Source organism: Eptatretus burgeri, chromosome 11, assembly GCF_056783735.1.
Source record: "Eptatretus burgeri isolate ZD-2024b chromosome 11, Ebu_testis_v1, whole genome shotgun sequence".
NCBI classification, from domain to species: domain Eukaryota; kingdom Metazoa; phylum Chordata; class Myxini; order Myxiniformes; family Myxinidae; genus Eptatretus; species Eptatretus burgeri.
The window spans coordinates 3,975,533-4,001,671 of record NC_140971.1 but is presented as its reverse complement, the minus strand read 5'-3'; the positions used below and the strand labels follow the sequence as shown (position 1 = coordinate 4,001,671).

Sequence of the window (26,139 nt, the reverse complement as noted above, 5' to 3'; positions counted from 1 at the left end):
GGCTGAGTCAACCCCCTGGTGTAGTAATTCAGTGGCCAATGGGGCTTGAACTCAGGCCCCTTGGATCCCAAGCCACCACCCTTACCACTGAGCCAACACCAGGCTTACTTAACTCTGTTGATTTAACTTAACTCCATCGGTCCTTTAAGACGGAAGTGTAATAACACGTCTCCATGAGTCGGTCCACATCATGCCAACATAACTACAAGTGAAGGTCCACTCACCAGAATTATGTAAGAACTAGTTCCAAATCACAGGAAAACAAACTGAAATACATGCCAGATTAGTCATGTTGAATTGGTCCTGGAACTGGAGCACCATAAGGCTGCCAACATAACATCATTGTGTATCTGTGTCAACAGTCAATCTTGAGTCATGTGGATGCAGTGTCCCCATTGGCAGGCCACCAGAACAAAACCAGGCCACAAGTGCACAAACGTTACCCACATCTCTCACCTGGGAGGTGTCAATTTATTTATATAATCCGAGCCACCCGGGTTTAGTTGATTAGGTGAGAACTGGTTGGCTATTCCCTCCACTCACAGGTGAGAGATGTGGGTGGGTCTTTCTTTATTATTTATATATTGACTGCTTTTGACATTTGCACATGGTACATGCTTGGGAGCCTCATTGGTATGCATTGCTGTCTGCACCGTCGCTGATGATTCACAAAGAAGCGATGAAACCGGTCTTGCAGCTGAGGGTGTGTGTGCAGCATTTGGATTCTCATGTGTGTACTATGTGTGAACGTCTTTACAGCTGTGGAGGAACTCTGGGAAGGGTTTGAAACAGCAAAGTGCTTACCTTGCATAGGTCGTCTTGGTTGCTTTATGCAGCTTCTGCAGCCAGAAGAGCATTGGAGGTGTCAATTTATTGCTATAATCCTAGCCACCTGGGTTTAGTTGATTCGGTGAGAGCGGATTGGCTGTTCCCTCCATTCAGAGGTGAGAGATGGGGGTGAGTCTTTCTTTATTTTACACACAGACACACACGGCTCTTTGTTCCCAATGGAGTGTGGAATATTTGTGGTGTTTGCTCAGAATGTCCTGTCCTTTGACAGCTGGTCGATGAAATAAATTGATGAAAAGGTAATTATAGGGTGATGATAGAACTGACTGAATAGTTTGTGGTTTGTTTGTTTTTCTTCCAGTAGGTGTATGAACCAGCGACTCTGAGCCTATAGATCAACCACGTACACATCCTGAGATCAACCACGTATGCAACCTCGCCACAGAAATGCATGCAACTCGAGATTGCGTGAACATCGATATTTGTAGACCTCTGAGATCAGAACTCTACTTGATGTCTTGTCAGGTTTGACGGTCCACTCTGGACAGGAACTTCTGCTCCGCACTAACGAGGGCCAACGAGCCCGAAACACGTGTCCATGGATGTTCCCTCTCCAGGGTGGACTGGTCTATAAAATTGAGAATTTAATTATCTTCCCCGGTATTGGCTGCAGTACAACAATCGGACATGCTGTGGTGTTGCTCTACGAAGCTCATGCCTAATACATGGAAGCCCATGCAACTGCTTAAGCCGCTGTCACACCTTGACGTTATAGCCAGCGTATGGCAACGTATCAAAATGTATATAAAATGCTGGCGTACGCTGAACTATTGATGTTTTTTTTAAGTTTTTGGCGTATTCATAACGAGTTGGGCGTATGCATAACGTATTAGTAACGTACACAGAACGTTTCGATAAAATATAGATAACTTATACCAACGAATGCTTAGCGTGTTGTTGGCATTCACAACCTATGCCCAACGATAGTCTAACGTATGCATAGCGCGGCAGCGTATCACCGACGATCACGTGGCGTAGCCTATTAAAAGGCTGCCGCTCGACGATTCAAATCATAACCGCACGAGACATCAAAGTGTCAAGGCCCTGTCACACCTTGATGTTTTAGCCAGTGTATGCCGACGTATGAAAAATTTGCCGAATACGCTGGCACACGTCGAATACGTTAAGGGTAAGTTTTGTATACGTTAAGAGCACGCTGAAGTACGCTGGCATACATCGTAGTACGCCGAGCACGTCGACAAATTTTAAGCATGCTCGAAATTTTTCGACGTATGCTAGCGAGCGTATGACTCACACGTTCCGCATACGCTGGCCATAAGTAGTAGGCACGTTATGCGATCGTTGACACACGTTACTCTTGTAAGTTACTCATAAGTCGAAACACGTCGAGGTAATGTCTAGCGTACCCGAAACTTATTTCTAACCTATGAGTAACGTGCTTTGAACCTATGAGTAACGTATCTCCAACGCATATTGACATATGTAGACGTATTTGACGTCTTCCGGACGACCACAGAACTTACTGAACGTGTTTCTAACTTACAGCTACCGTTTCATGGCGTATTGGTAGCGTTTAGCGGAATTGGTATATAAAAATACCCCCAAGAGGGAGTGCCGGTCATCTCTGCCAAAGGTCGAAAATAACTCTGTGCCAGATTGGAATAGGGGCAGTTCATAAAGTACGTACGGTCTACGTCCGGGTTTCAAAACCACCCACTCCCTTCTGTATGCAGGCAAGTGACCACCCACCCACCCCCCTCATACATCGCTAATCGCTTGCAAAGCCAGCAGTTCCTTATGAACCGATGTTTCTAAGCCATGACGATGCAGTCCCTAGCGGTGTAATTTACCTTTTTCTTTTAATATCACAGCACATCATTCATGAAAATAAAAGTACAAATTGACATTCAAAACAATGTTAATGTCATAAATGAAAGTAAGTGTGCATATAAACTTGTGTTCCATTGTTTTAGTTAAATCTGACAAAAGCTTCAAATGTAATATTTGTCTCGGAGAGTTCCGGTTCTTCATTTTTTAATACTTTTATTTTTGTATGTACGTACTTTATGAACGGCCCATACGGGGAATCAGAGCGAAGTTTGAAGGGCTATAAAATCGGAACGAGAACAAATTTCAAAAAAATGGCTCGTGTTGTTCGAGATAATAGTCCATAGTATATGAATCACGAATAACATTTCATCTCTCTTGATAAATGAGGGAGGAGATATGATTTGATACTGACTATTTTCGCAACTTTGACAGCCTCGTGACGTTGACCTCGACCTTGGACGACTTTGAAAGTTATATCGTTGTGCATGTCTCATCGACCTCGATCCATTCCACTATTGGTTATTTGTCTCCACTCGGTTTGATTGTGGACGGACGGACGGACGGACGGACGTACGTACGGACGGACGTACGGACTGACTTCGAGACTTATTATTGGGTCATCTCGACTGAGATGATAGAGATGACCTAAAAATGGGGTTCACACAGGAGGAACCCGTCAGTGTTCCAGACTCCATGGTTTTTTTTGGGGGGGGAGGGGGTTTTCTTCGGTATGATGGTGATGTTGACAATTCGATTTCTAGTGCGGTTATGATTTAAATCGTTGAGCGGCAGCCTATTAATTATATTATATTATAACCGCACTAGAAATCGAAGTGTCAACATCACCGTCATACCGAAGAAAAAAAAAAGAAAAAAAAAAAACCATGGAATTTGGAACACTGACGGGTTCCTCCTGTGAAGCCCATTTATATATACCAATTCCCCTAAACGCTGCCAATACGTCATTATACGGTAGCTGTAAGTTAGAAACACGTTCAGCAAGTTCTGTGGTCGTCCGGAAGACGTCAATTACATCTACATACGTCAATGTGCGTTGGAGATACGTTACACATAGGTTCAAAGCACGTTACTCATCGGTTAGAAATAAGTTTCGGGTGCGCTAAACCTTACCTCGACGTGTTTCAACTTACGAGTAACTTACAAGTAACGCGTGTCGACCTGTGTCAACGATCGCGTAACGTGCCGACAACACGTTACTCATAGGTTAGAAATAAGTTTCGGGTACGCTAAACATTACCTCGACGTGTTTCAACTTATGAGTAACTTTCAAGTAATGTGTGTCGACGTGTGTCAACGATCGCGTAACGTGCCTACAACTTATGGCCAGCGTATGCAGAATGTGTGAGTCATACGCTGGCATACGTCAAAAAATTTTGAGCATGTTACAATTTGTCGACAAGCTCGGCGTACTATGACATATGCCAGCGTGCTTCAGCGTGCTCTTAACGTACACAAAACTTACCCATAACGTATTCGACGTGTGCCAGCGTTTTAGACAAATTTTTCATATGTCGGCATACGTTGGCTAAATTGTCAAGGTGTGACAGCGGCTTTAGCCAGGAAGCTTAAAAAAAATTATACATATATATATATATATATATATATATATATATATATATATATATATATATATATATATATACATATACATATATATATATATATATATATATTGTGACGTTCACGGGACTTGAACAGTCCCGCCAACGTAGAATGAGCTGAAACGATGGAGGCGGTTTATTTATTTATAACCCAAACATGGCGGTTTTAATCGCTCTACCGCAAACGGGACGAGGAAGGTGGCACGAGTCACTTTTCACTGAGTTGATGATGTTTATTTGTTTTTCTAATTATTACCAGAAATAACAAGACTCGGCAAGAAGAGGGATCCGGGGCGATTCGACGGGATGGTGTGGGATCGGGCGTGGGGAAAAACACAGACAATTCCAATGAATATACAGTTCTCAATCCCTCTAAGGCGCCAAGCACACACACACACACACACACACACACACACACACACACACACACACACACACACACACACACACACACACACACACACACACACACACACACACACACACACACACACACACACACACACACACACACACACACACACACACACACAAAACGTAGCTATTTCTGGTGGTCAGGCTGGACCGTGGTGTGGACGCAACTGTCCCTGGATCGGCGCCGGACGAGCCGGCCTTGCTCTCGCCAGGGGGGGGGGGGGCAGGAGAAACCGCGGTGCTGTCGACCTCCTGGTCCTGGCCCAAGTCCGCCCACAGCCGCCAGGGAACCAGCTCCCGCGCCAAGGAGCGGGACAACCAGGACGCTCTCTGCCGCCACAGCTCCCACACCAAAAAAACACGATCGTTCTGGTTGTAATCTTCTTCTTCTTCGTTTTCGACCCCGAACAGAACCTTTTTATCCTTCTGTCCTCGTCACTTCAATCGAGCCGTTTATTGGCCCACCGCCATCGCCTTCCGCCAATCGTGATAATGGGGCGGAGCCATCCGCTGCACTGTCCTGTGACGTCACGGCCAGTCTTCAGAGAATACCAAAAGGGGTTTACGCAGACACACTTACCCTATCCCGTGTCCCTATCTAATTACGTGACAATTATCATTTCCCCCCTTGAAGAAATGAACATTTACTAGACAACTTATCACCACTGAATTGCTACTTATTACATCGAGATCCTGGTAAACTCGAACAGCATGGCATACCTAATTAAACATCCTAATTACCCTTTGAATGCATACCCCCTCCCTCAAACGTAACAATATATATATATATGTATGTATATGTACATCAATTACAGGAAATCCTGAATTTATTTTCTCTTAACTATGACAATTACATCTCACCCCAGAGCTCCTCACTGTCTTTGCATACACTTTCAGAAGTTCAACTTTATTCACCAAGCACCCAAACCTCCCCCCAACTCAACCAGTTATACCACTTTCAGATAATTTGAGTTTCTCAGAATCAGCTCCAAAACTGCACTGATCCATTCCATCTGCCAAACAACAAACCTCCTTCAATAACAATCCCACACCAATCCTGTTAACCCTTCCCTAACCCAAAGTATAGATTGAACTTGGTAACCTTGCAGACCCAACACAGAACTGGATAGCATCGTCTGTCCTTGTACTTGACAAGTTTTAAACTTCTAAAACTTGATCAGGAACTCTTTTTGCATTGTGAGTGATTCATGACGTTAACAACAAACAGGAACTGTCGGGATCGGTTGTGATGGCTGGGTCTGTGAAGGTTTTCAAAAACGGAGCTGTACGAGCATTTGTAAAGATGGGTTTTTTGGGAAGAAGGGTCTTGGCAGGAAATGGAGGGTCACAGTTAGTTATGAGTTGAAACCCAGGAGGAGGAAAAATGTCTTCGGAACTTAGTGATCAGAGAAGACCTATCGTGTTTGTGTACATGGTTATCTGACAATAGCTATCGAGGTGTTGTTAATGATCAGGTAAGATATATCGAGCTTCATGGAAAAAGAGAAAACGTATATCGAGGTATGGTTGATGGTATATAAAGATATACATCAAGGTATGTATGGTTCATGGTAAATAGAGAAGACATATATATAGAGGTATGGTTAGTGGTAAATAGAGAAGATAGATAGGTATGGTTTATGGTGATCAGAGAAGACATCGAGGTATGGTTCATGGTGATCAGAGAAAACATCGAGGTATGGTTCATGGTGATCAGAGAAAACATCGAGGTATGGTTCATGGTGAATAGAGAAGATAGCTTGGTATAGTTTATGGTGATCAGAGAAGACAGCTCGGTACGGTTCATGGTGAATAGAGAAGACAGCTCGGTACGGTTCATGGTGAATAGAGAAGACAGCTCGGTACGGTTCATGGTGAATAGAGAAGACAGCTCGGTACGGTTCATGGTGAATAGAGAAGACAGCTCGGTACGGTTCATGGTGAATAGAGAAGACAGCTCGGTACGGTTCATGGTGAATAGAGAAGACAGCTCGGTACGGTTCATGGTGATCAGAGAAGACAGCTCGGTACGGTTCATGGTGATCAGAGAAGACAGCTTGGTACGGTTCATGGTGATCAGAGAAGACAGCTCAGTACGGTTCATGGTGATCAGAGAAGACAGCTCGGTACGGTTCATGGTGATCAGAGAAGACAGCTCGGTACGGTTCATGGTGGATAGAGAAGACAGCTCGGTACGGTTCATGGTGGATAGAGAAGACAGCTCAGTGTGGTTCATGGTGATCAGAGAAGACAGCTCGGTGTGGTTCATGGTGATCGGAGAAGACAGCTCGGTATGGTTCATGGTGAATACAGAAGACAGCTCGGTGTGGTTCATGGTGATCGGAGAAGACAGCTCGGTACGGTTCATGGTGAATAGAGAAGACAGCTCGGTACGGTTCATGGTGAATAGAGAAGACAGCTCGGTACGGTTCATGGTGAATAGAGAAGACAGCTCGGTACGGTTCCTGGTGATCAGAGAAAACAGCTCGGTACGGTTCCTGGTGATCAGAGAAAACAGCTCAGTACGGTTCATGGTGATCAGAGAAGACAGCTCGGTACGGTTCATGGTGGATAGAGAAGACAGCTCGGTGTGGTTCATGGTGATCGGAGAAGACAGCTCAGTGTGGTTCATGGTGATCGGAGAAGACAGCTCGGTGTGGTTCATGGTGATCGGAGAAGACAGCTCAGTATGGTTCATGGTGAATACAGAAGACAGCTCGGTACGGTTCATGGTGATCAGAGAAGACAGCTCGGTGTGGTTCATGGTGATCGGAGAAGACAGCTCGGTGTGGTTCATGGTGAATAGAGAAGACAGCTCGTTGTGGTTCATGGTGAATAGAGAAAACAGCCCGGTGTAGTTCATGGTGATCGGAGAAAACAGCCCGGTGTGGTTCATGGTGATCAGAGAAGACAGCTCAGTATGGTTCATGGTGATCAGAGAAGACAGCTCGGTACGGTTCACGGTGATCAGAGAAGACAGCTCGGTATGCTTCATGGTTATCAGAGAAGACAGCTTGGTGTGGTTCATGGTGATCGGAGAAAACAGCCCGGTGTGGTTCATGGTGATCGGAGAAGACAGCTCGGTATGGTTCATGGTGATCAGAGAAGACAGTTCGGTACGGTTCATGGTGATCGGAGAAAACAGCCCGGTGTGGTTCATGGTGATCAGAGAAGACAGCTCGGTATGGTTCATGGTGATCAGAGAAGACAGCTCGGTACGGTTCACGGTGATCAGAGAAGACAGCTCGGTGTGGTTCATGGTGATCGGAGAAGACAGCTCGGTGTGGTTCATGGTGAATAGAGAAGACAGCTCGTTGTGGTTCATGGTGAATAGAGAAAACAGCCCGGTGTAGTTCATGGTGATCGGAGAAAACAGCCCGGTGTGGTTCATGGTGATCAGAGAAGACAGCTCAGTATGGTTCATGGTGATCAGAGAAGACAGCTCGGTACGGTTCACGGTGATCAGAGAAGACAGCTCGGTATGCTTCATGGTTATCAGAGAAGACAGCTTGGTGTGGTTCATGGTGATCGGAGAAAACAGCCCGGTGTGGTTCATGGTGATCGGAGAAGACAGCTCGGTATGGTTCATGGTGATCAGAGAAGATAGTTCGGTACGGTTCATGGTGATCGGAGAAAACAGCCCGGTGTGGTTCATGGTGATCAGAGAAGACAGCTCGGTATGGTTCATGGTGATCAGAGAAGACAGCTCGGTACGGTTCACGGTGATCAGAGAAGACAGCTCGGTATGGTTCATGGTGATCAGAGAAGACAGCTCGGTACGGTTCATGGTGGATAGAGAAGACAGCTCGGTACGGTTCATGGTGAACAGAGAAGACAGCTCGGTACGGTTCATGGTGAATACAGAAGACAGCTCGGTACGGTACATGGTGAATAGAGAAGACAGCTCGGTGTGGTTCATGTTGATCGGAGAAGACAGCTCGGTGTGGTTCATGGTGAATACAGAAGACAGCTCGGTACGGTTCATGGTGATCAGAAAATAATAGTGCACGTAGTGAGCTTCATACTTAACGTGTGCAAGTGAGAGAATAGGAAACAACAACAACAACAACAACAACAACACAATACCCTGGAAATTTGGAATCCGTGTCATTGGCTATGACCCTTTTGCTTCCGGTTTTTGTCATGGGGAATGATGCATGCCGGGAGATAAAGGCATCGTCGGAGACATGAAAGACCCAAATATCAGACATGGTGTATATTTCCTCCACTGAATATTAATAAAGATATCTCCCGCATCATCAAAAAATAATTTTTAAACGTGATTTATATTATTTGATTGCTGATCCCGAATCCATGCCGAAGTAACCCGAAATTGCGTCTACAGTTGTGAACAAGTTATAGGTAAAGTCAGAAGCGAAAAAAAAAAAATGACCGTTTTTACAGCCATTTTTCCCTGCTGTGCAGGGGTTTGACTTTTTGTGAGGCAATGTTTTTATGGCCGGATGCCCTTCCTGACGCCAACCCTGGTCGCCTCTTACGACACACAGGGATATGGTACACCTATTCTAACCGGGGCATACACCAGGACCAGTACACTGGCACTCATTTCGCCGACCTCGGAAGGATGACAGGCTGAGTCAACCCCCTGGTGTTAATTCAGCAGCCAACGGGGCTTGAACTCAGGATACTGGGATCCCAAGCCGCCACCCTAACCACTAAGCCAACACCAGGCTCTAAAGTCAGAAGCGAATGTAAGAAGAATACTACGTTCACTTCTAGTATTTTTTTTTTTTAGATGAGATCCTGTTCTTAGCGGTGTCGTTGTTGTGAAGGTAATGTTGAGGTATAATGTTGAGGTAATATTAATTTTTTTAGATGAGATCCTGTTCGAGGCGGTGTAGTTGTTGTGAAGGTAATGTTGAGGTAATGTTTTTTTTTTAGATGAGATCCTGTTCTCGGCGGTGTAGTTGTCGTTGTGAAGGTAATGTTGAGGTATAATGTTGAGGTAATATTTTTTTTTTAGATGAGAACCTGTTCTCGGCGGTGTAGTTGTTTGTGAAGGTAATGTTGAGGTAATATTAATTTTTTTAGATGAGATCCTATTCGAGGCGATGTAGTTGTTGTTGTGAAGGTAATGTTGAGGTAATATATTTTTTTTAGATGAGATCCTGTTCGAGGCGGTGTAGTTGTCGTTGTGAAGGTAATGTTGAGGTATAATGTTGAGGTAATTTTTTTTTTTTTAGATGAGAACCTGTTCTCGGCGGTGTAGTTGTTTGTGAAGGTAATGTTGAGGTAATATTAATTTTTTTTAGATGAGATGCTGTTCTGGGCAGTGTAGTTGTCGTTGTGAAGGTAATGTTGAGGTGTAATGTTGAGGTAATATTTATTTTTTTAGATGAGATCCTATTCTAGGCGGTGTAGTTGTTGTTGTGAAGGTAGAAGGTAATGTTGAGGTAATATTAATTTTTTTAGATGAGATCCTGTTCTAGGCGGTGTAGTTGTCGTTGTGAAGGTAATGTTGAAGTAATATTTTTTTTTTTTAGATGAGATCCTGTTCTAGGTGGTGTAGTTGTCGTTGTGAAGGTAATGTTGAGGTATAATGTTGATGTTATATTTAATTTTTTTTAGATGGAGATCCTGTTCCAGGCGGTGTAGTTGTTGTTGTGAAGGTAATGTTAAGGTAATATATTTTTTTTTAGATGAGATCCTGTTCTCGGCGGTGTAGTTGTTGTGAAGGTAATGTTGAGATATAATGTTAAGGTAATATATATATATTTTTAGATGAGATCCTGTTCTCGGCGGTGTAGTTGTCGTTGTGAAGGTAATGTTGAGGTAATATTTATTTTTTTAGATGAGACCCTGTTCTCAGCGGTGGAGTTGTTGTGAAGGTAATGTTAAGGTAATATTTATTTTTTTATATGAGATTCTGTTCTGGGCGGTGTAGTTGTCGTTGTGAAGGTAATGTTGAGGTATAATGTTAAGGTAATATATTTTTTTTAGATGAGATCTTGTTCTAGGCGGTGTTGTTGTTGTGAAGGTAATGTCGAGATATAATGTTAAGGTAATATTTTTTTTTTTAAATGAGATCCTGTTCTTGGCGGTGTAGTTGTTGTGAAGGTAATGTTGAGGTCATATTTATTTTTTTAGATGAGATCCTGTTTTTGGCAGTATTGTTGTCGTTGTGAACGTAATGTTGAGGTATAATGTTAAGGTAATATATATTTTTTTAGATGAGATCCTGTTCTTGGCGGTGTAGTTGTTGTTGTGAAGGCAATGTTAAGGTAATATTTATTTTTTTAGATGAGATCCTGTTCTCGGCGGTGTAGTTGTTGTGAAGGTAATGTTGAGGTAGTAGGTAGTCAGAAGCGAATGTATGAAGAATTCTACGTTCGCTTCTCGGCTTTGCCTATTCCGTATTATTGAAACACAGAAAGAATCATGACTTTGCTGGAAACTACTTTACTGTACTCTACTGTACTGTACAAATTGTTGTTCGTTGCAAGTCAAGTAATCGGCGAGTTCATTCCTACCTGCATCTCCTGGCTGGGAATGCCGCTCTCAGCCTCGCAAAGCGCTTTCAGGTTCTCCAAGTCGAGATCTGAACCCACATCGAGGCTGAACGCCAATTCAGGACGGTTCGGCCGCTCCACGTACACCGTGAGCTGCATGTCCTGTACGAAAACTGAGCTGTGGGACTAAAAACGATGAGAAAACACTTTTTATCGGTCCCGTGGCTTATCGTACCTTTCGCTTTACCTCAGCTAGTTCCTTTTCCCCCAAAGAGTACCGATCCTTCCCAACCACCACCACGGACTCTTCCACGACGCATGCGCACAGCGTGACGTCACACGTCGATGTGGGCTCGTTTCACGAACAGTTCTGTGAGGATTGTGACTCGGCCCTTTTATTGTAGACCGACTGACGACGCTAAACCGTGCAGGAGCTCCTCTCGTCAGATATAAAAATTAAAACATTGCGTAACGTGGAAAAAAATGGATTCCAGCTTCGCTGAATAAAAGTGTCGCGATACACCACTTCTTAAAACTTCGACGTCTCATCTCGTTTGCGCCTAAAAAAGATTAAAGAATTACTGATGTCGTTTTAAAATGTCTTTATGTTAAATCTTAAATAACCGAGAACGACTTGCTAATGCTACAAAAAAAAACTGGTGAGAACATGTAGTTGTTGTTTAAAAAAAATCTCACGACGGAAACATTACGTCATTATTTGAATGGTTTGTCGTTGAGTAAAGCACGAACTTTCATCACAGGTTATCGCGAGAGTGGCAAAAAGCATTCCTCAAACAACTCTGTACATTCACAAATCAATCAAAAACAAAGACGTCCCGGAAGTGACGTCATAAGTTGGCACCCTTCCTTGATGGTAAATCCCCAAACCACGTGGGAATATCATCATTTAGCACACAATAAGACAATCTGTTGTTATATTATGATATTTTTACATATTTACTTTTTCTAAACCGTAACACCAAAACACCACCACAACAACCCCAACAACAAGTACAACAAGCACGTTGTTTCTCTTGCCGTGTTTGTCAGTGCTGGGTCACGTGGGCTTGTATTAAATGTGTATCTCGTACGTGCAGTGGACTGAGTGAGTAAAGTTTGAACCCATCGTATAAAAGGTATGCTGCAATCCCAGGTGTGTGCGTTATAAATCTTTTTTTTTTAAAATAGGAGGAAAATTTTTATCTGGATTTTAGTCAAAAAGAAAAACATCCTTTGACGAAGTTGAGCTTGTCCGTGAAAGCTTACCCACCACACTCGTCAAAACAACCTTGATGCTGGTAAATGGGTTCGATTCCAAGCTTAATCAGAATGGGTAATTAATTGGTAATCGGGATGGAGAAAAACTAGTGTGTCTGCAATGGGAGTAATGAATGAGTAGACAGTGGAAGGGAGGGTGTGGGGAGTTAAGGTGGGATGTGGAGTGGGGTGTGGGGAGTTAAGGTGGGATGTGGAGTGGGGTGTGGGGGGTTAAGGTGGGATGTGGAGTGGGGTGTGGGGGGTTAAAGAGAGAGGTGGAGTGGGGGAGGGGTTAAAGAGAGAGGTGGAGTGGGGGTTAAAGAGAGAGGTGGAGTGGGAGGAGGGTTTGAGAGAGGTGAAGTGGAGTGTGGGGGGGGGGAGAGGTGGTGGTGGTGGAGGAGAAAGTGAGGGGAGGTAGAGGGGAAGGTAAGTGGTTGTAGAATAGGGTGGGGGAGAGGTGAAGGTGGAGGGGAGGGAGGGAGATGTATTAAGAAAAGCTAAATTGTGGTGTTCCCATGTACATGGTGTATTCTCGTTACCTCGCGTGATGTGAAATTGTTGGGTAAGTTTAATACCTTATTTATTTTTCTGTCTGTCTAAAGATCAATCAATTAATTAATTATTTGGCTTGTAGAACCATGAGTGGTGCATTTGATTCATGGCCGGAGCTGTGCCCCAAGTGTGGTACGGTGCTACCACTGCCTGTGGTTGGGAACTTGATGGTATGTCGGCACTGCGGGAAGGCACAGCCCATCACAGGTACGGGAAGAGAATGAGGGGATGTCCTTGGAGATGCAGGGATGTTGTTGAGTTTGTGTTACAAGTTCCCGTGACCTTGTACCAGTACTGCAGAATGTGATGACCTCCTCCAATGTGACCTTCCTTTCGGCTAAGGTAGCACGGATTGAGGACATTGAAGATGAAGACTCTGGACTGTTGGTAGGTTGTTCCAACTTAATTTGTTTGTTTTCTCGTTACCTCTTAGGTCATAGCTGCACTTGTAAGGGTAGGGTGCACTTCACCTTACCATTCGTATTTGAATGTGTGATGATCGCCTTGTTTTGTGGTCATAGGTGGAACGTTTGTGTAAGAAGTGTGGCCACAACCAGGCGCGGTACCATACCCAGCAGACACGCTCTGCAGATGAAGGGCAGACCGTTTTCTACGCGTGTGCCAGCTGTGGGTACGAGTATACAACACTGTTGGTCTTGGCTATCGCTGTGCATTGCTCGGCGTTTAATTATCATTTGTGGGATTTTGACGAAAAATGTCAGCACCTGCACCTGCACAACCAATGTCAGCACCTGCACAAGAACAACCAATGTCAGCACCTGCACAAGCACAGTGTGAGATGTTGTCCACAATGGCTGGTACAGAAAGCCCATTTCAGTCACAGGTTGTTAAAGGCCGTACACACCGGTATTAAATGGCCTCGCGGAGGGGTGAATATGGGCCTGCAATGGACCCCAATCTTTGGGCAACCATTCCCGTTTGCACATACTTGTATCATTGACTTGTTTGTATTCCTCAGTTTTTTTACATCGCCAATGAGATGAGTGTGGAGGCTTGATAGACGAAGAACAACATGCTGCGTTATAACACAATGTGATCCTTTCTTGTGTAGGTTCCAGGAGAAGGAGGATTCGTGATACGATCTTTGCTGCTCTATGGAAGGTTCATGGTCTTGCTCGACGTGGTTCTATCATGGTTAATTGCTGGAGCGCTCCTCCTGTTTTTACCTGAAACATGTGACCAATTTAAAACCACAACCATGAGTCATCATCCTTACAAGTGTGGATTTGGAGTTACTCAAGATCATAACATTTACACCGCCGATGACTCTCATATTTTGGGCTCATTCGGTTTAGTTGGAAAACACCCATTTCCAGTTTTGCACCAGAACATATCAAAATAAAGTTTGTTATTTGAAAACATCGATTGGGTTTTAATTTCAAAACATACTTTTCCTGATATTTAGACCTACTGCTTCAATTGAAATGTTCATGGGACTGTATTCCAAAATTCAGGCACAATATCCACACATGACGGTTAATAAATTCCCCCAACTCTACGTGCTTACTTCCATGACTGTGAAAAGTAAACTTCCCATCGAAATGATTATCAAGTACCTTACTTTGTTTACAGAATGTTAGGGGTTCTGATTAAACAGTTCTTGGGCAAGTGTTACCCTGGGTGGTTTGGTTATATCCTGGGTTGTTTGGTTATATCCTGGGTTGTTTGGTTATCTCCTGAGTGGTTTGGTTATATCCTGGGTGGTTTGGTTATATCCTGGGTTAATCCTGGCTGGTTTGGTTATATGCTGGGTTGTTTGGTTATATCCTGGGTGGTTCGGTTATATCCTGGGCGGACTGGTGACGCCTAGTGGCCTCGCAGTTTGGCAATGCTGCTTGGCTTGGTGATGCCAGGAGGTTTGATGATGCTGGGTTGTTTGGTTATGCTCGGAGTTTTCTTTTTGTGAACAAAGTTGAGGCTCGTGGAGGAGCCAACAACACAGAACAGATCATCGTGGAAAGGGGGGAAATGCACTTGCAGCAGGGTAAGACTAGAAAATATGGTAGAAGACAGACCACTGATCTGTCTGTAATGTGAAAGTGATAGGCCCAGAGACTCCACTTCTTCAGGGAGATTCCAATGATTTTGAGTGTCTTGATCCCCACAGCATCAAACTGAGCAAGGTGTGAGGCAGCCCAAAGGGGAGAACATTGTTTAATCTTGCTGCGGATGAAGGCCTTATAGGTGGATAAGAGTTCAGGTGTGCCAATGAGAGACTTTACGTGACAGCGTATACTCAGTCAGTGTAGTGGCTGACTTTGGAGGCCAACTTGGATATATGATTTGCCCAAGAAAGATCATGGCCGAGTTCCAATAGTTTGAGTGACTGAACTTCGAGTGAGCGTGTGGGATTTGTCAGGATTGAAAGACATATTTCAAGTGTAGGATGAGCTCTTCATTCCATCAAGGTTTGCAGAGTGGTGGTTGCTGCCTGCCTATCTGAAGTTTGGTTACGCTGTGTGGTTTGGTTTGGACATTCAGGGTGGTTTCTCGTTGCCTTACCGATAGTCAGGGAAGGAATTTGTGATTTGCTCAGGGTGCTGGGAATAACTCGCCTACTCTTCATGAATGGCACTTTGGAATCTTTAACATCCACCAACTAATGGTGGCAGACGGGACACCCGTTTAACGTCCACCCGAGGGACAGCCCACACATTGATGAATCACCCTGTCTGTGAAACACCAGGATGGCAGTTTATAGCTGGGTTGGGATTCCAACCCAGGCGAGACAGCTCAGAGGCGAGTGTGTTTAACTCTTGGTGATCCTACCAGACCTCACATTGAAATAGCATGTTAACACACCGTGTGCTGCACTTCAGGATGTTTTGCAGTCCCAGATCATGGTCTTCGTGCTAAAAGGATCATGAGTGCCCACTGTCCTGTGCTGTCATTGAGATGGGTAATAAACTTCAAAAGATCTTCACCCATGTTTTTAATGCAACAGAAAAATTCCATTCCTTCTCGAACACAGACATGGGTGCAGCGATGTAGTGGATTGAAGATTGGAAAACTCAGGCCATACTGTATGTGTATCATCGAGCGAGTAGGGGGCTTGGGTCGTCAGTTTGGGAGACAGCATGTTATTCGTGCCACATTAAAATTATAAATTCGTGTGAAATGTTCCATTCCTTATTCCTCGGCAGTTTAAACAGTTGAGAATGATTCCAGAATCAACCAAGAGGGATTTTAGGACCAAAAAGTCAGTTTTCTGGTGTAAGGTAGAAAAATAGCATCTTTATTATAACCCTGCTTTACAGCCACTCCGATATATTGTGCTTGAAGAACCGTGAAATTACCTTCAAATCTGATGTCATAAAAATCCTTCAACCTCCTGCTCCTCCTCCGAAATATTTCCTTAACGATATGAGTTTAAGCCTGGTTTTAAAACCTAACAAGGCAAACCATGTTTAAAAAAAAAAAAGCAGTAAAACTGTAGGTAGAATAGAGCATTGCACATAACATGAACCTATACATTCAGTTTCTTGCATAACACAAGCAGAGATACCAGCAGCAGCACGTGTACCAAGGGGTTCAGCCTTAATCTGGGCCTAAACCCCACTTCTATCCTCCAGAATGTGTGATTGGGTACGGCACAAAATGTCTGTCAAGTCAAATGAGCATTGTGTAGGAGACTGAGAGGGGGTGACAGAGATTTGCTAAGTAACATTTTATAGCACACAATGAAGGTATAAAATAAGACTTGAAAGCCAACATTCACATCCTACTCGTCACTCTCGTTGCTTGAGGGACACAAAGGTTCTGTGCACGCATGCGGAAGTATATTCGAACCTTGCCTTTAAGAAAACGTAAGTACAACTGCAGCACCTGAACGAGGCTCTGACTCGTCTCACCTGTCCGCTCGTTCACCATCTTGCTCGTCTCTTTCAAATCCTGCTCATTGGCATCCTCGCTCACCTCCAACCTCACCTTCCCCATTCTGTCCCTCCCTCCTTCACTCAATTCGTCACTTATGCCCTTCTCATCCGCATCCTCATCCTTCCCTTTTCTTACATCTTCACTTCCGCTCTCGCTTTCACTTTCCCCCACCATTACCCCTTCGCTCGTCTTCTCCGTTCCTCTCATACTTTCCCCATCATCAACCCCCTCGCTGCTTCCATTACTTGTTCTCATGTGTTGTTGCGTTTCTTCCCATACTGTTTTTGTTTCGTTGTCATCCCTTCGCTGTTCATCTCCGTACACGTCCGAATCAGCATCCATCTGCATCGCCAATCCCGAAACCTTTCCCCACCCGAATCGGCACGGTCCCACAGACACTCGCTCTCTGTTCGGCTTTACCTGGGGGAGCAAGGTGGTAAAGGAAAGGGTCAAAGATAAAGGAAAATGTTAATAATAGAGAAAAAAATCTTTAGGCTTTTGGCTGTATGTTATTAAACAGTATTTTCATCTTTTTACAATTTATGTGAATATTGAGGCTTGTAAAAGAGTTTAATATTTTCATCTTATTAATCAGATTACTCTTTAGGGCATTCAAATCGCGATGTCCTAAAACGATGTCACAAAGCCGAGCAGAAAGCGCCCGTCTGGCGTGCAATGGAACCTTTCACAACTACTGAGCATGATTGATCAAACTCCCCACCTGTACCTGCCTGCACCCCTAAAAACATTTTAGTTTGTTATAGTTAATCATTTTGAAATTTCCACTCTTTCATCTAAATGCTGAAAATTATGTTTAAAGGACTATTTGAATCACAGATTTCACGCCAGTAATGGCAAGTTCATGTTCCAATTGATTCGTGTTCTGCAGTGTTCAAAATACAACATTCAATTAGAATTAAGTAGTTCATTGATCGTAGACCGATGTGTGTAACAGACAAAGTGAACCAATTCCTAAACCCCACCTTTCGTTTCACGTGCGTGGGGAAACAACCGCGCTGCTGAGTTTCACTTCGTGAATGACTGATATGTCAGCAACAGAATAAAATAGTGAACCCAAAAGAAGAGCTATAATCTTTTATCAGTGGAAGTAATAATGTCTTCAACAAGCCTGAAAATGTACTCCTGGCATTGTGAGAACTCGGTAGATTTTTCACAAATTAAGACTGACGTTCAGCTCTGAGAATTCATCTTTCAACAATTGAAATTTGTCACTGAATCACAACAAAGAGTTTATCTATGTCCTGAAATAAAATACGTACAATTTGAGGACACCGTCGGAAATTCACGATTTGGAATGCCACCAGCATAAGGCCGATTCCAAGATGTTTTTCCATGTCCATATCCTCGACCTCTCTCTCTCTCTCTCTATATCTAATAAATAAGATTCATCAGATGTCTGTATGTCTGTTTGAATTTTTGCAAAGACCGCTGGACCGACACCCACCAAATTTAGCACACAGCCCAAATCCGATCCGGGAATTGTCCTAAGGGTATTTTCATCCACCACCTGAGCCTTTAAATATCACTTTTCTGGCTTTTTCATTTATATGCAATCTCATTGGTTAACAGATATCACGTGACATATAACAGGACCAAAGGTCAGCACACCTAATCATTCGAGCTGTGTCTTCCACCCATTGCCTCATTGCACAGCTGGCCTGACTCCACACACAATTGCAACCTAAATAAATAATACATTTACCATTTTCATACTGCGGTAATCCAAAACTATCTGCCACAGAAAGTGGTGTACAGTACGTTCCTATTCACAATCATCATGCCATGCCCGTTCCTTGAAGATGTATTTAATAAATAAGATTCATCGGATGTCTGTCTGTCTGTCTGTTTGGTTGTTCGCGTTTTTTGCAAGGACCACTGGACCGACAACCACCAAATTTGGTACACAGACAAAGTCCGACCCGGGTGTACTAAGTGTATTTTCATCCACAACCTCAGCCTTTAAAGACCCCAAAGAACCACAAGACCTTTTTTTTTTTAAACATGCTTGAGAGATTGGAAGACATGTTTGAGAGAAGACTTTTTACATGCTTGGGAGATGAGACCCCTTAAGACCCCAAAGATCCAGACAGTTAAGATCCCTAAGACACTTGAAAACCCCGAAGATCCCTTGGAGCCAGAAGACCTCAAAGACCTTTAAGACCCCTTGGAGCCAGAAGACCTTTAAGACCCCTTTGCCCACTGGTGTAAATATATATTCTGGCTCTCCTGTCCCCCTACACAATTTCCACCACCCCCCCCCCCAATCTGTTCTCCTGTGCCCAATCCGCCTACCCCATTCTTAGCCCTGCCGACTCTCCTGCTTCTCAGTACCCTCCCCCCTTCCTGCCCAATCCCCACTCACCCAAGCAATGTCAGGTAACCTTACTAGTACTATAAATATAGCTCTCTATATAAACAAGTGGTGTGCTGCCACTACTAAGTAGTGTACTAATTATTGTGAATGCATGGACATTACTATAATCACTCCTTGGTAAGTACTTACCTCTGCCACCACCAAAGGTGGACAGAAGTTATGTTTTCACCCCCTGTCTGTTTGTTACTTACGAAATCTAAAGATTTCGTAAGTATATTGATCACTTCCGGACTCTGTTTGTGTGTTTGTAGGCACGATAATTCGAGGACGGAAGAAGCTACCAATGTCAAATTACACCATATGATTCACGAGGGTGATGGCTAGCGCTGATTAGATTTTGGTCAAAATCGGTCAAAGGTCAAGGTCACAGTGAGGTCAAATATTCAAAAAATGATAACTCGAGAACGGAAGAAGCTACCAATGTCAAATTACACCACGTGATTCAGGAGGGTGATGGCTAGCGCTGATTAGATTTTGGTCAAAATCGGTTAAAGGTCAAGGTCACAGTGAGGTCAAACATCCAAAACATTCGATTTTTGATGGTTTGGTACAGAATCATCGTAGAAACTTCTGGTTTGCGTCGCTACCTTCTCTCGAGACAGCTTTTATTAGACAAGGTCAGAGGTCAAATTGACGATTTCGTAAGTACCAGTCTATGACTGCTTGTTAATTTGTTTGTCTGTGAGCACGATATGTTTGTCTGTGAGCTGTGAATACGGACGAAATTTGGTGGACAACTTGCGTGTTTGATGAGGATGAATTGATTAGATTTTGGTGAAGATCAGGACCTGGATACCGTGATTTTTTCGTGATTCTTTATCATTGAGAGATGGGCCAAAAATGGTATATAGCATGATATCTCAAAAAGTTGTGGATGACTTGTGACAAAACCAGGTTGAAGAGTTGGTTGTGTGACGAGAATAAACTGACTGGATTTTGGTTCAGGTCCAGATCCAGATCCGGCCCATCAGTGGGATACAAAACGTAAACTGTTCAGCCTGGCAGAGGTATGCACTCTACCAAGTGCCGTTCTGGTTGTACGTGTAATGATCAATGAAGTAAGATATTATTTAACGTTTGATTGATGGACCAATGATCAGTTCAGTCGTGTAATTGGCTGAGGGCACAGCTGTGCTGAGGATGCAATTCCCTCTGCTGGTCAGGACGGGGATTTGCAATTTGTTCAGGGTGGTTGCAATAGATCACCTACTCTTCGCGAAGGACAATATGTGATCTTTAATGTCCACCAACGGATGCTGGCAGATGGGACGCCCATTTAACATATATCCGAGGGAAGGCACACATTGATGAATCGCCCTACCTGTGAAACACCAGGATGACAAGTTGATAGTTGGGTCGGGATTCTAGACAGCTCAGAGGTGAGTGTGCGTACCTCTAAGCCATCCTGTCAGCCTGAATATCTGATCAGAGGACATAGCGGCTTGCTTGATTGGCCACTGAGCTTATAAAGCCATTACCACCTCGTCTCATTGATCCCTTACGTTATCAGTGTGCGATAACAGTAACTCACCAAGCTTGCATCAACGAAGACTCCCAGTTCCAAGTTCAGTTGGTGCAGGAACCAAAAAACATCAAGCAGATGTAAAAGTGATGCCGAACCCAGGCAAGTCGATACCTCCAAGCTTCAAAATCAAATAGAATGACTTACATTACCACTCCTTTACCAATGTTTTACCAGTGTATTTCAATGAGGAGGCCTGTGTGTCTTGCCAAATGAGGTGACAGTTAAAGTCTTAACTACAGTTGAACCAACATCCCAAACCTGAAACTTGGTCATGGATCTGGATCCATACTTGTATGCACAGAAACGAGGGAGTATGATCCGGGTAATAAGAAACAGATGGAGAACACCATGGAGATTGATGTTAGAGGTGAGAAAACTGATTGGAACCTGCGAAAGACGACTGGCCAGTGCGGAAAGTGTGCGAAGGTGACGCAATACAGCAGACAAAAAGTCGAGAGTCGGTCGAGGCATGGGCTCCAGCACCTCCAGTACAGCAGCCAATCCTTGAGATACCTCTTCGGCAATCAAAGTTTCCTGGTTGGACACAGAATGAACCCACGAAGTATACTTGCACAGACACATCGTGCATTCAACTTTTAAAAACTTAAATCTACCAGACTGTTCACTCAAATAAACGTATACATCGAACTACACAATTACCGAAGGTAATCAAAGACTAAACTTGTTCTTTGTCTATCAATGTCCTTGAAATCCATGTAAAAGTACGTGAATGACTCCAAATGTCCTCATATAGCTCCTCCTTGAAGCTTGGATCATGAGAAAACGGGGTGCAGTTAATTGACAATATTGGTAATAATAGACAATTCTACTAAAAGAGTCCCAATCACTCTACCTTGGACATGCTGCTTCGACTCGCCAAACAATGGAGGCCCTCAATGCAAGACGAGAGATCTCGTGCTTTGATACAGTCTGGCATCCCACCTTGCTCTCCAATCTGTCTGCCTATGGAATCCAAGGCCAACTCCACACATGGCTTTTTGATTTCCTCTACTCTCATAGCCAATGTGTGACACTCAACGGAATATTTTCATCTCCTCTCCCCGTTAGGGCTGGAGTGCTGCAAGGCAATGTTCTAGGCCCAGTCCCTATCGGCAGATCACTTTCATATCACAGACAAGTTGGTGGTCTCTCTGTCTTCTAACGCCTCCTTTCTAGTCTTGCACCCTGTGCTCTTTCCATGCTTTGCCCCCCCCCCTTCAAGGTTTCTGCAGGGCTCACATGGTCCACCACCCACCCATCGTGGTGAAATTCCCAAAATCCAGAATTTCTGCTCACCTCCACTCCTTTGTTCCTCTTTTCCTGCCTGTGGAATCAACTTCCTCTTAAACATCATTCTTCCCTCCAGGTCTTCAAGACAGCTGTTCAACACAGTCTCGGATCGCCCCCCCCCCCCCAACATCATCTCAGATCGTCCTCCCAACACCATCTTGGATTGTCCAAATGATCCTTTCGACTCATGTAAAGCCACCCCATCCCCACCCACAAATCTCCAGTGTTTCCTTCCCGAGTTTCCTTCTGTATCCATCTTGTTCACTCCATGCATCTTACCCTATCCCTCTTTCCTCCCCACATCCCTCATTTGTCCAAGTCTCCCTCTATTTTGTCCCTCTGCTGTTGGTATCCCCTCTCTCCCTTCTCTTGACTGCTCCTTTTGTTCTGTTGTGTCCCGATCCATTGTCTTCTAGCTCTTCCACGAGCCTTGACTTTGTACACAATTTTTTCTTTTCTGTACCTCATTTTTGAGTAATCAATCCATGGATGTTGAAATGCTTGCATCATTTCATGAACAATTTCCCTGGAATTAGACAGTCTCACCAGAATTAAAAATATCCTTCATTGAAATCATTAGTTGGTTGCTCAGGGATGAGTCTTCCTGGAGATTAAACTTCAGACTAGACTACTGAAACCAAGATCCGTGCACGGCTTAACAGCTACCTCGACATCATGGCTAAAATGCAAAAGAGAACAGTTATGAGGTGGATTCCCAAGGAGTGCCACTCTCCCATTGGCAGCAGGTCAGTGGCCCTCTCTTTTATAAAGTTTACCGCTCCTACCTGTGTCTGTTAATATCCACCCCAGGTTGCACAATTTCCTCAAGAAACCCTCACCTACTCACCCTCTCAAAGTCCATTCATTCCTTTATTCTCCCAATTGGAGAATCATCTCCCCGTGTCCGTCGACTCGTTCTCCTTCACTCTTTCAAATGTGCTGCCCATCACTACCTCGTGTGCTCCCCCATGCACATCCTCCATCTCCTCGACACACTGATTCTTTCCCATTCAGTTACTCTCCATGCCATTGTAAATCCTTATTGTGTTATTCATCCTTGTGAGCATCCACCGTTCACTCCCGAGCCCCATACGGAGTTTGTGAACCTGCTGCCCTTTGTCGTTTAGCTCCTCCATCAACCGAGACCCTTGTATAAAAAAAAAGAAAGAAAGAAAGAAAGAAGTCTCCCAATGGAAAACTGGTCACCTCCATTCAATTTCAGGATTGTGTAGGCAAATGTTATGTTACACAGGTGGAGTTCAAGTGAAACAAATGAATGGACATGCACAGAGGATTTGTATTGATGACAGAATGTGTGTGCAGCTTGGTAAAAAAAAAAAATAGAAATGAAATCAGAGCATTTGGAGTAAACACCAAGATGAAATGAAAGATGAATGGAAAGAGTTCCTCAACTTGGCGGATCGTGTCCACTGAGCAGACCTTTCAATAAGTGCAGGTTGTACTTAAGCATTCGGATTGGTTGAATAAATATGCTTTGGAGTAGATTATGACACCCGATACAAAGAATTTATGCACATAGTACGTATGCAGGAAGAACAGGATAATTCCCAGTTGGCATCGAGCTTTTTAAGACATTTTACACTAGCAGCTCAGGGACTGATGAGACCCCCAAGGAATGCCAGCGATGGAATCACATTTGCTTTGAACATCAAATTAGTTGGGACACCATTTGCGTTTCATACCTACCGGGAGCTTGGACCATCCATACGCGATGCGAGGATCCGGAAGGAAGTTTGGGATCATCACAATCAGGTCACCAGCGCTGCTTTTGCCCTTGAGGATGAGAGGTCAAAGAGCAAGGTAAACATTAAGGTATGGTTGACAAAATTTGGCACAAAATATAACTTCATTTATTCACAAAATCCCAACAGTGGCTGATGATGAGTGAAGGCTCTGAATAATGGGAGGAGAGAAGAATAAAGGGAATGAAGATTGGGATGAGAGAAGAGTGAAGGGAATGAAGATTGGGATGAGAGAAGAGTGAAGGGAATGAAGATTGGGATGAGAGAAGAGTGAGGGAAATGAGGATTGGAATGAGAGAAAAATGAAGGGAATGAAGATTGGAATGAGAGAAAAGTTAAGGGAATGAGGATTGGAATGAGAGAAGAGTGAAAGGAATGAATATTGGGATGAGAGAAGAGTGAGGGAAATGAGGATTGGAATGAGAGAAAAGTGAAGGGAATGAAGATAGGAATGAGAGAAAAGTTAAGGGAATGAGGATTGGAATGAGAGAAAAGTGAAAGGAATGAATATTGGGATGAGAGAAGAGTGAAGGAATGAAGATTGGAGTGAGAGAGGAGTGAAGGGAATGAAGATTGGAGTGAGAGGAGTGAAGGAATAAGATTGAGGTGAGAGGAGTGAAGGGATTGAAGATTGGAGTGAGAGAGGAGTGAAGGGATTGAAGATTGGGATGAGAGGAGTGAAGGAAATGAAGATTGGAATGAGAGAGGAGTGAAGGAATGAAGATTGGAATGAGAGAGGAGTGAAGAAATGAAGATTGGAATGAGAGAAAGGTGAAGGGAATGAAGATAGGAATGAGAGAAAAGTGAAGCAAATGAGGATTGGAATGAGAGAAGAGTGAAAGGAATGAATATTGGGATGAGAGAAGAGTGAAGGGAATGAAGATTGGAGTGAGAGAGGAGTGAAGGGAATGAAGATTGGAGTGAGAGGAGTGAAGGAATGAAGTTTGGAGTGAGAGATGAGTGAAGGAAGGAGTGCGTATTTGGTGAAAGTGGGGAATGAACGAGGTGAAAGTGGGGAATGAACGAGGTGAAAGTGGGAAATGAACGAGGTGAAAGTGGGAAATGAACGACGTGAAAGTGGGGAATGAACGACGTGAAAGTGGGGAATGAACGACGTGAAAGTGGGGAATGAACGACGTGAAAGTGGGGAATGAACGAGGTGAAAGTGGGGAATGAACGAGGTGAAAGTGGGGAATGAACGAGGTGAAAGTGGGAAATGAACGAGGTGAAAGTGGGAAATGAACGACGTGAAAGTGGGGAATGAACGAGGTGAAAGTGGGGAATGAACGAGGTGAAAGTGGGGAATGAACGAGGTGAAAGTGGGGAATGAACGAGGTGAAACGTTCCGTCAGGGAACCATTGGCGTCGAAGTTAAAGGTTTACCATGGTGAGGAACATCGAGGTCGTGAGGCGTTCCGCGCTGAGGTAAAGTGTGCGTAAAGGTGTGTTGTGCGCCGTGTGAAGGTTCGTTCACTCACTGCAGCGAGCGCCGCCATCTCGGCCTGCATCACCATAGCAACGATGATCCGGTCATCGCAAACGAAGCGCCTGATTGGCCCGATCCGTTGTTCACCCAATATCGCACTCAGAACCACACCGAGTATAACTGCTGTAACACACCACGGGGTGAACACATCGTCACAGCATTCCGCGTGTCCTTCACACCTCGCCATTGTAATAAAGACATTGCACAGAATCCCCAAACTACACGTCACACTATAATATACATATATAAAACCTTTGCCACCGAAAGGCTTCCCCACCCCGGAGGTCAAAGGTTGTGTAATTCTGCACCGCCAGCGATAATGTGCGATCACGTTAATAACTACAACGCACTCGAACCAAGGCCTAAGGCTTCGCCTTTAGCTCCGAACCAGTGCAAACACCCGGACTCGGCTAATCCCCCCAGGCCGGTGCGCCTGCACCCTTGGGGAAGGATGAGGGAAAGGGGGGGAGAGAGGAGGCCGCGCACCTCGTTGGGCCAGCTTGCGCATCCCGCGCTGCACCACATGGCTTCAGCGAGCAGCCATCATCTCGGCCTGGCGGTGAAGCGCATGCTCGTGGGGGGAGGAGGGAGGGGGGCGTTTGTTTATCTTTCTCCACAATGAACCTCTCATGCTCTTTAACTCATTCATATATCATTCTCTACTTCATTCTCACTTCAATCCTCGGATTTTTAGATTTTTAAAATCATTTTTGCATTTATTTGTTTGTTTGTTTTATTTTTATTTTTTAATTAATTTATGTATGTATGTATGTATGTATGTATGTATGTATGTATGTATGTATGTATGTATGTATTAATTAAATAATT

The 26,139-nt window shown here is 44.1% G+C and overlaps 3 protein-coding genes across 8 annotated transcripts in view; 1 reads left to right on the top strand and 2 right to left on the bottom strand.

Moving 5' to 3' along the window:
- Window positions 1-11,550, bottom strand: part of DDI2 (DDI proteasomal shuttling factor 2) — a 56,677-nt gene extending 45,127 nt beyond the window's left edge. The window contains exons 1-2 of the mRNA XM_085844918.1: window positions 11,394-11,550; window positions 11,168-11,308 (exon numbers count right to left, since the gene is read on the bottom strand). Coding sequence (XP_085701044.1) covers window positions 11,168-11,305 — 138 coding nt within the window. The 5' untranslated portion in view covers window positions 11,306-11,308; window positions 11,394-11,550. The remainder of the gene's footprint in view (window positions 1-11,167; window positions 11,309-11,393) is intronic.
- POLR1H (RNA polymerase I subunit H) lies at window positions 782-14,590 on the top strand. Of its 5 annotated transcripts, none has more exons than XM_085844927.1 (6): window positions 782-957; window positions 1,154-1,215; window positions 13,038-13,162; window positions 13,248-13,342; window positions 13,477-13,586; window positions 14,028-14,590. In XM_085844927.1, exons 3-6 carry the CDS (start codon window positions 13,042-13,044, stop codon window positions 14,050-14,052), a joined length of 351 nt encoding a protein of 116 aa, XP_085701053.1. In that variant the 5' UTR covers window positions 782-957; window positions 1,154-1,215; window positions 13,038-13,041; the 3' UTR covers window positions 14,053-14,590. The 5 variants fall into 5 exon arrangements, with proteins under 5 accessions (XP_085701053.1, XP_085701052.1, XP_085701056.1 ...); XM_085844926.1 differs by having other exon boundaries at window positions 1,151-1,215; XM_085844930.1 differs by lacking the exons at window positions 782-957; window positions 1,154-1,215 and adding an exon at window positions 12,129-12,282 and having other exon boundaries at window positions 13,302-13,342.
- A 1,600-nt stretch (window positions 14,591-16,190) lies between these two features.
- On the bottom strand, window positions 16,191-25,913 carry LOC147016335 (uncharacterized). Of its 2 annotated transcripts, none has more exons than XM_085844920.1 (5): window positions 25,798-25,913; window positions 25,304-25,434; window positions 23,770-23,856; window positions 21,160-21,306; window positions 16,191-17,272 (listed from the first exon to the last, which is right to left on the bottom strand). In XM_085844920.1, the coding sequence occupies exons 1-5, from the start codon at window positions 25,817-25,819 to the stop codon at window positions 16,691-16,693; spliced, it is 969 nt and encodes a 322-aa protein (XP_085701046.1). In that variant the 5' UTR covers window positions 25,820-25,913; the 3' UTR covers window positions 16,191-16,690. The 2 variants fall into 2 exon arrangements, with proteins under 2 accessions (XP_085701046.1, XP_085701047.1); XM_085844921.1 differs by having other exon boundaries at window positions 25,304-25,431; window positions 25,798-25,903.
- Window positions 25,914-26,139: the final 226 nt, after the last annotated feature.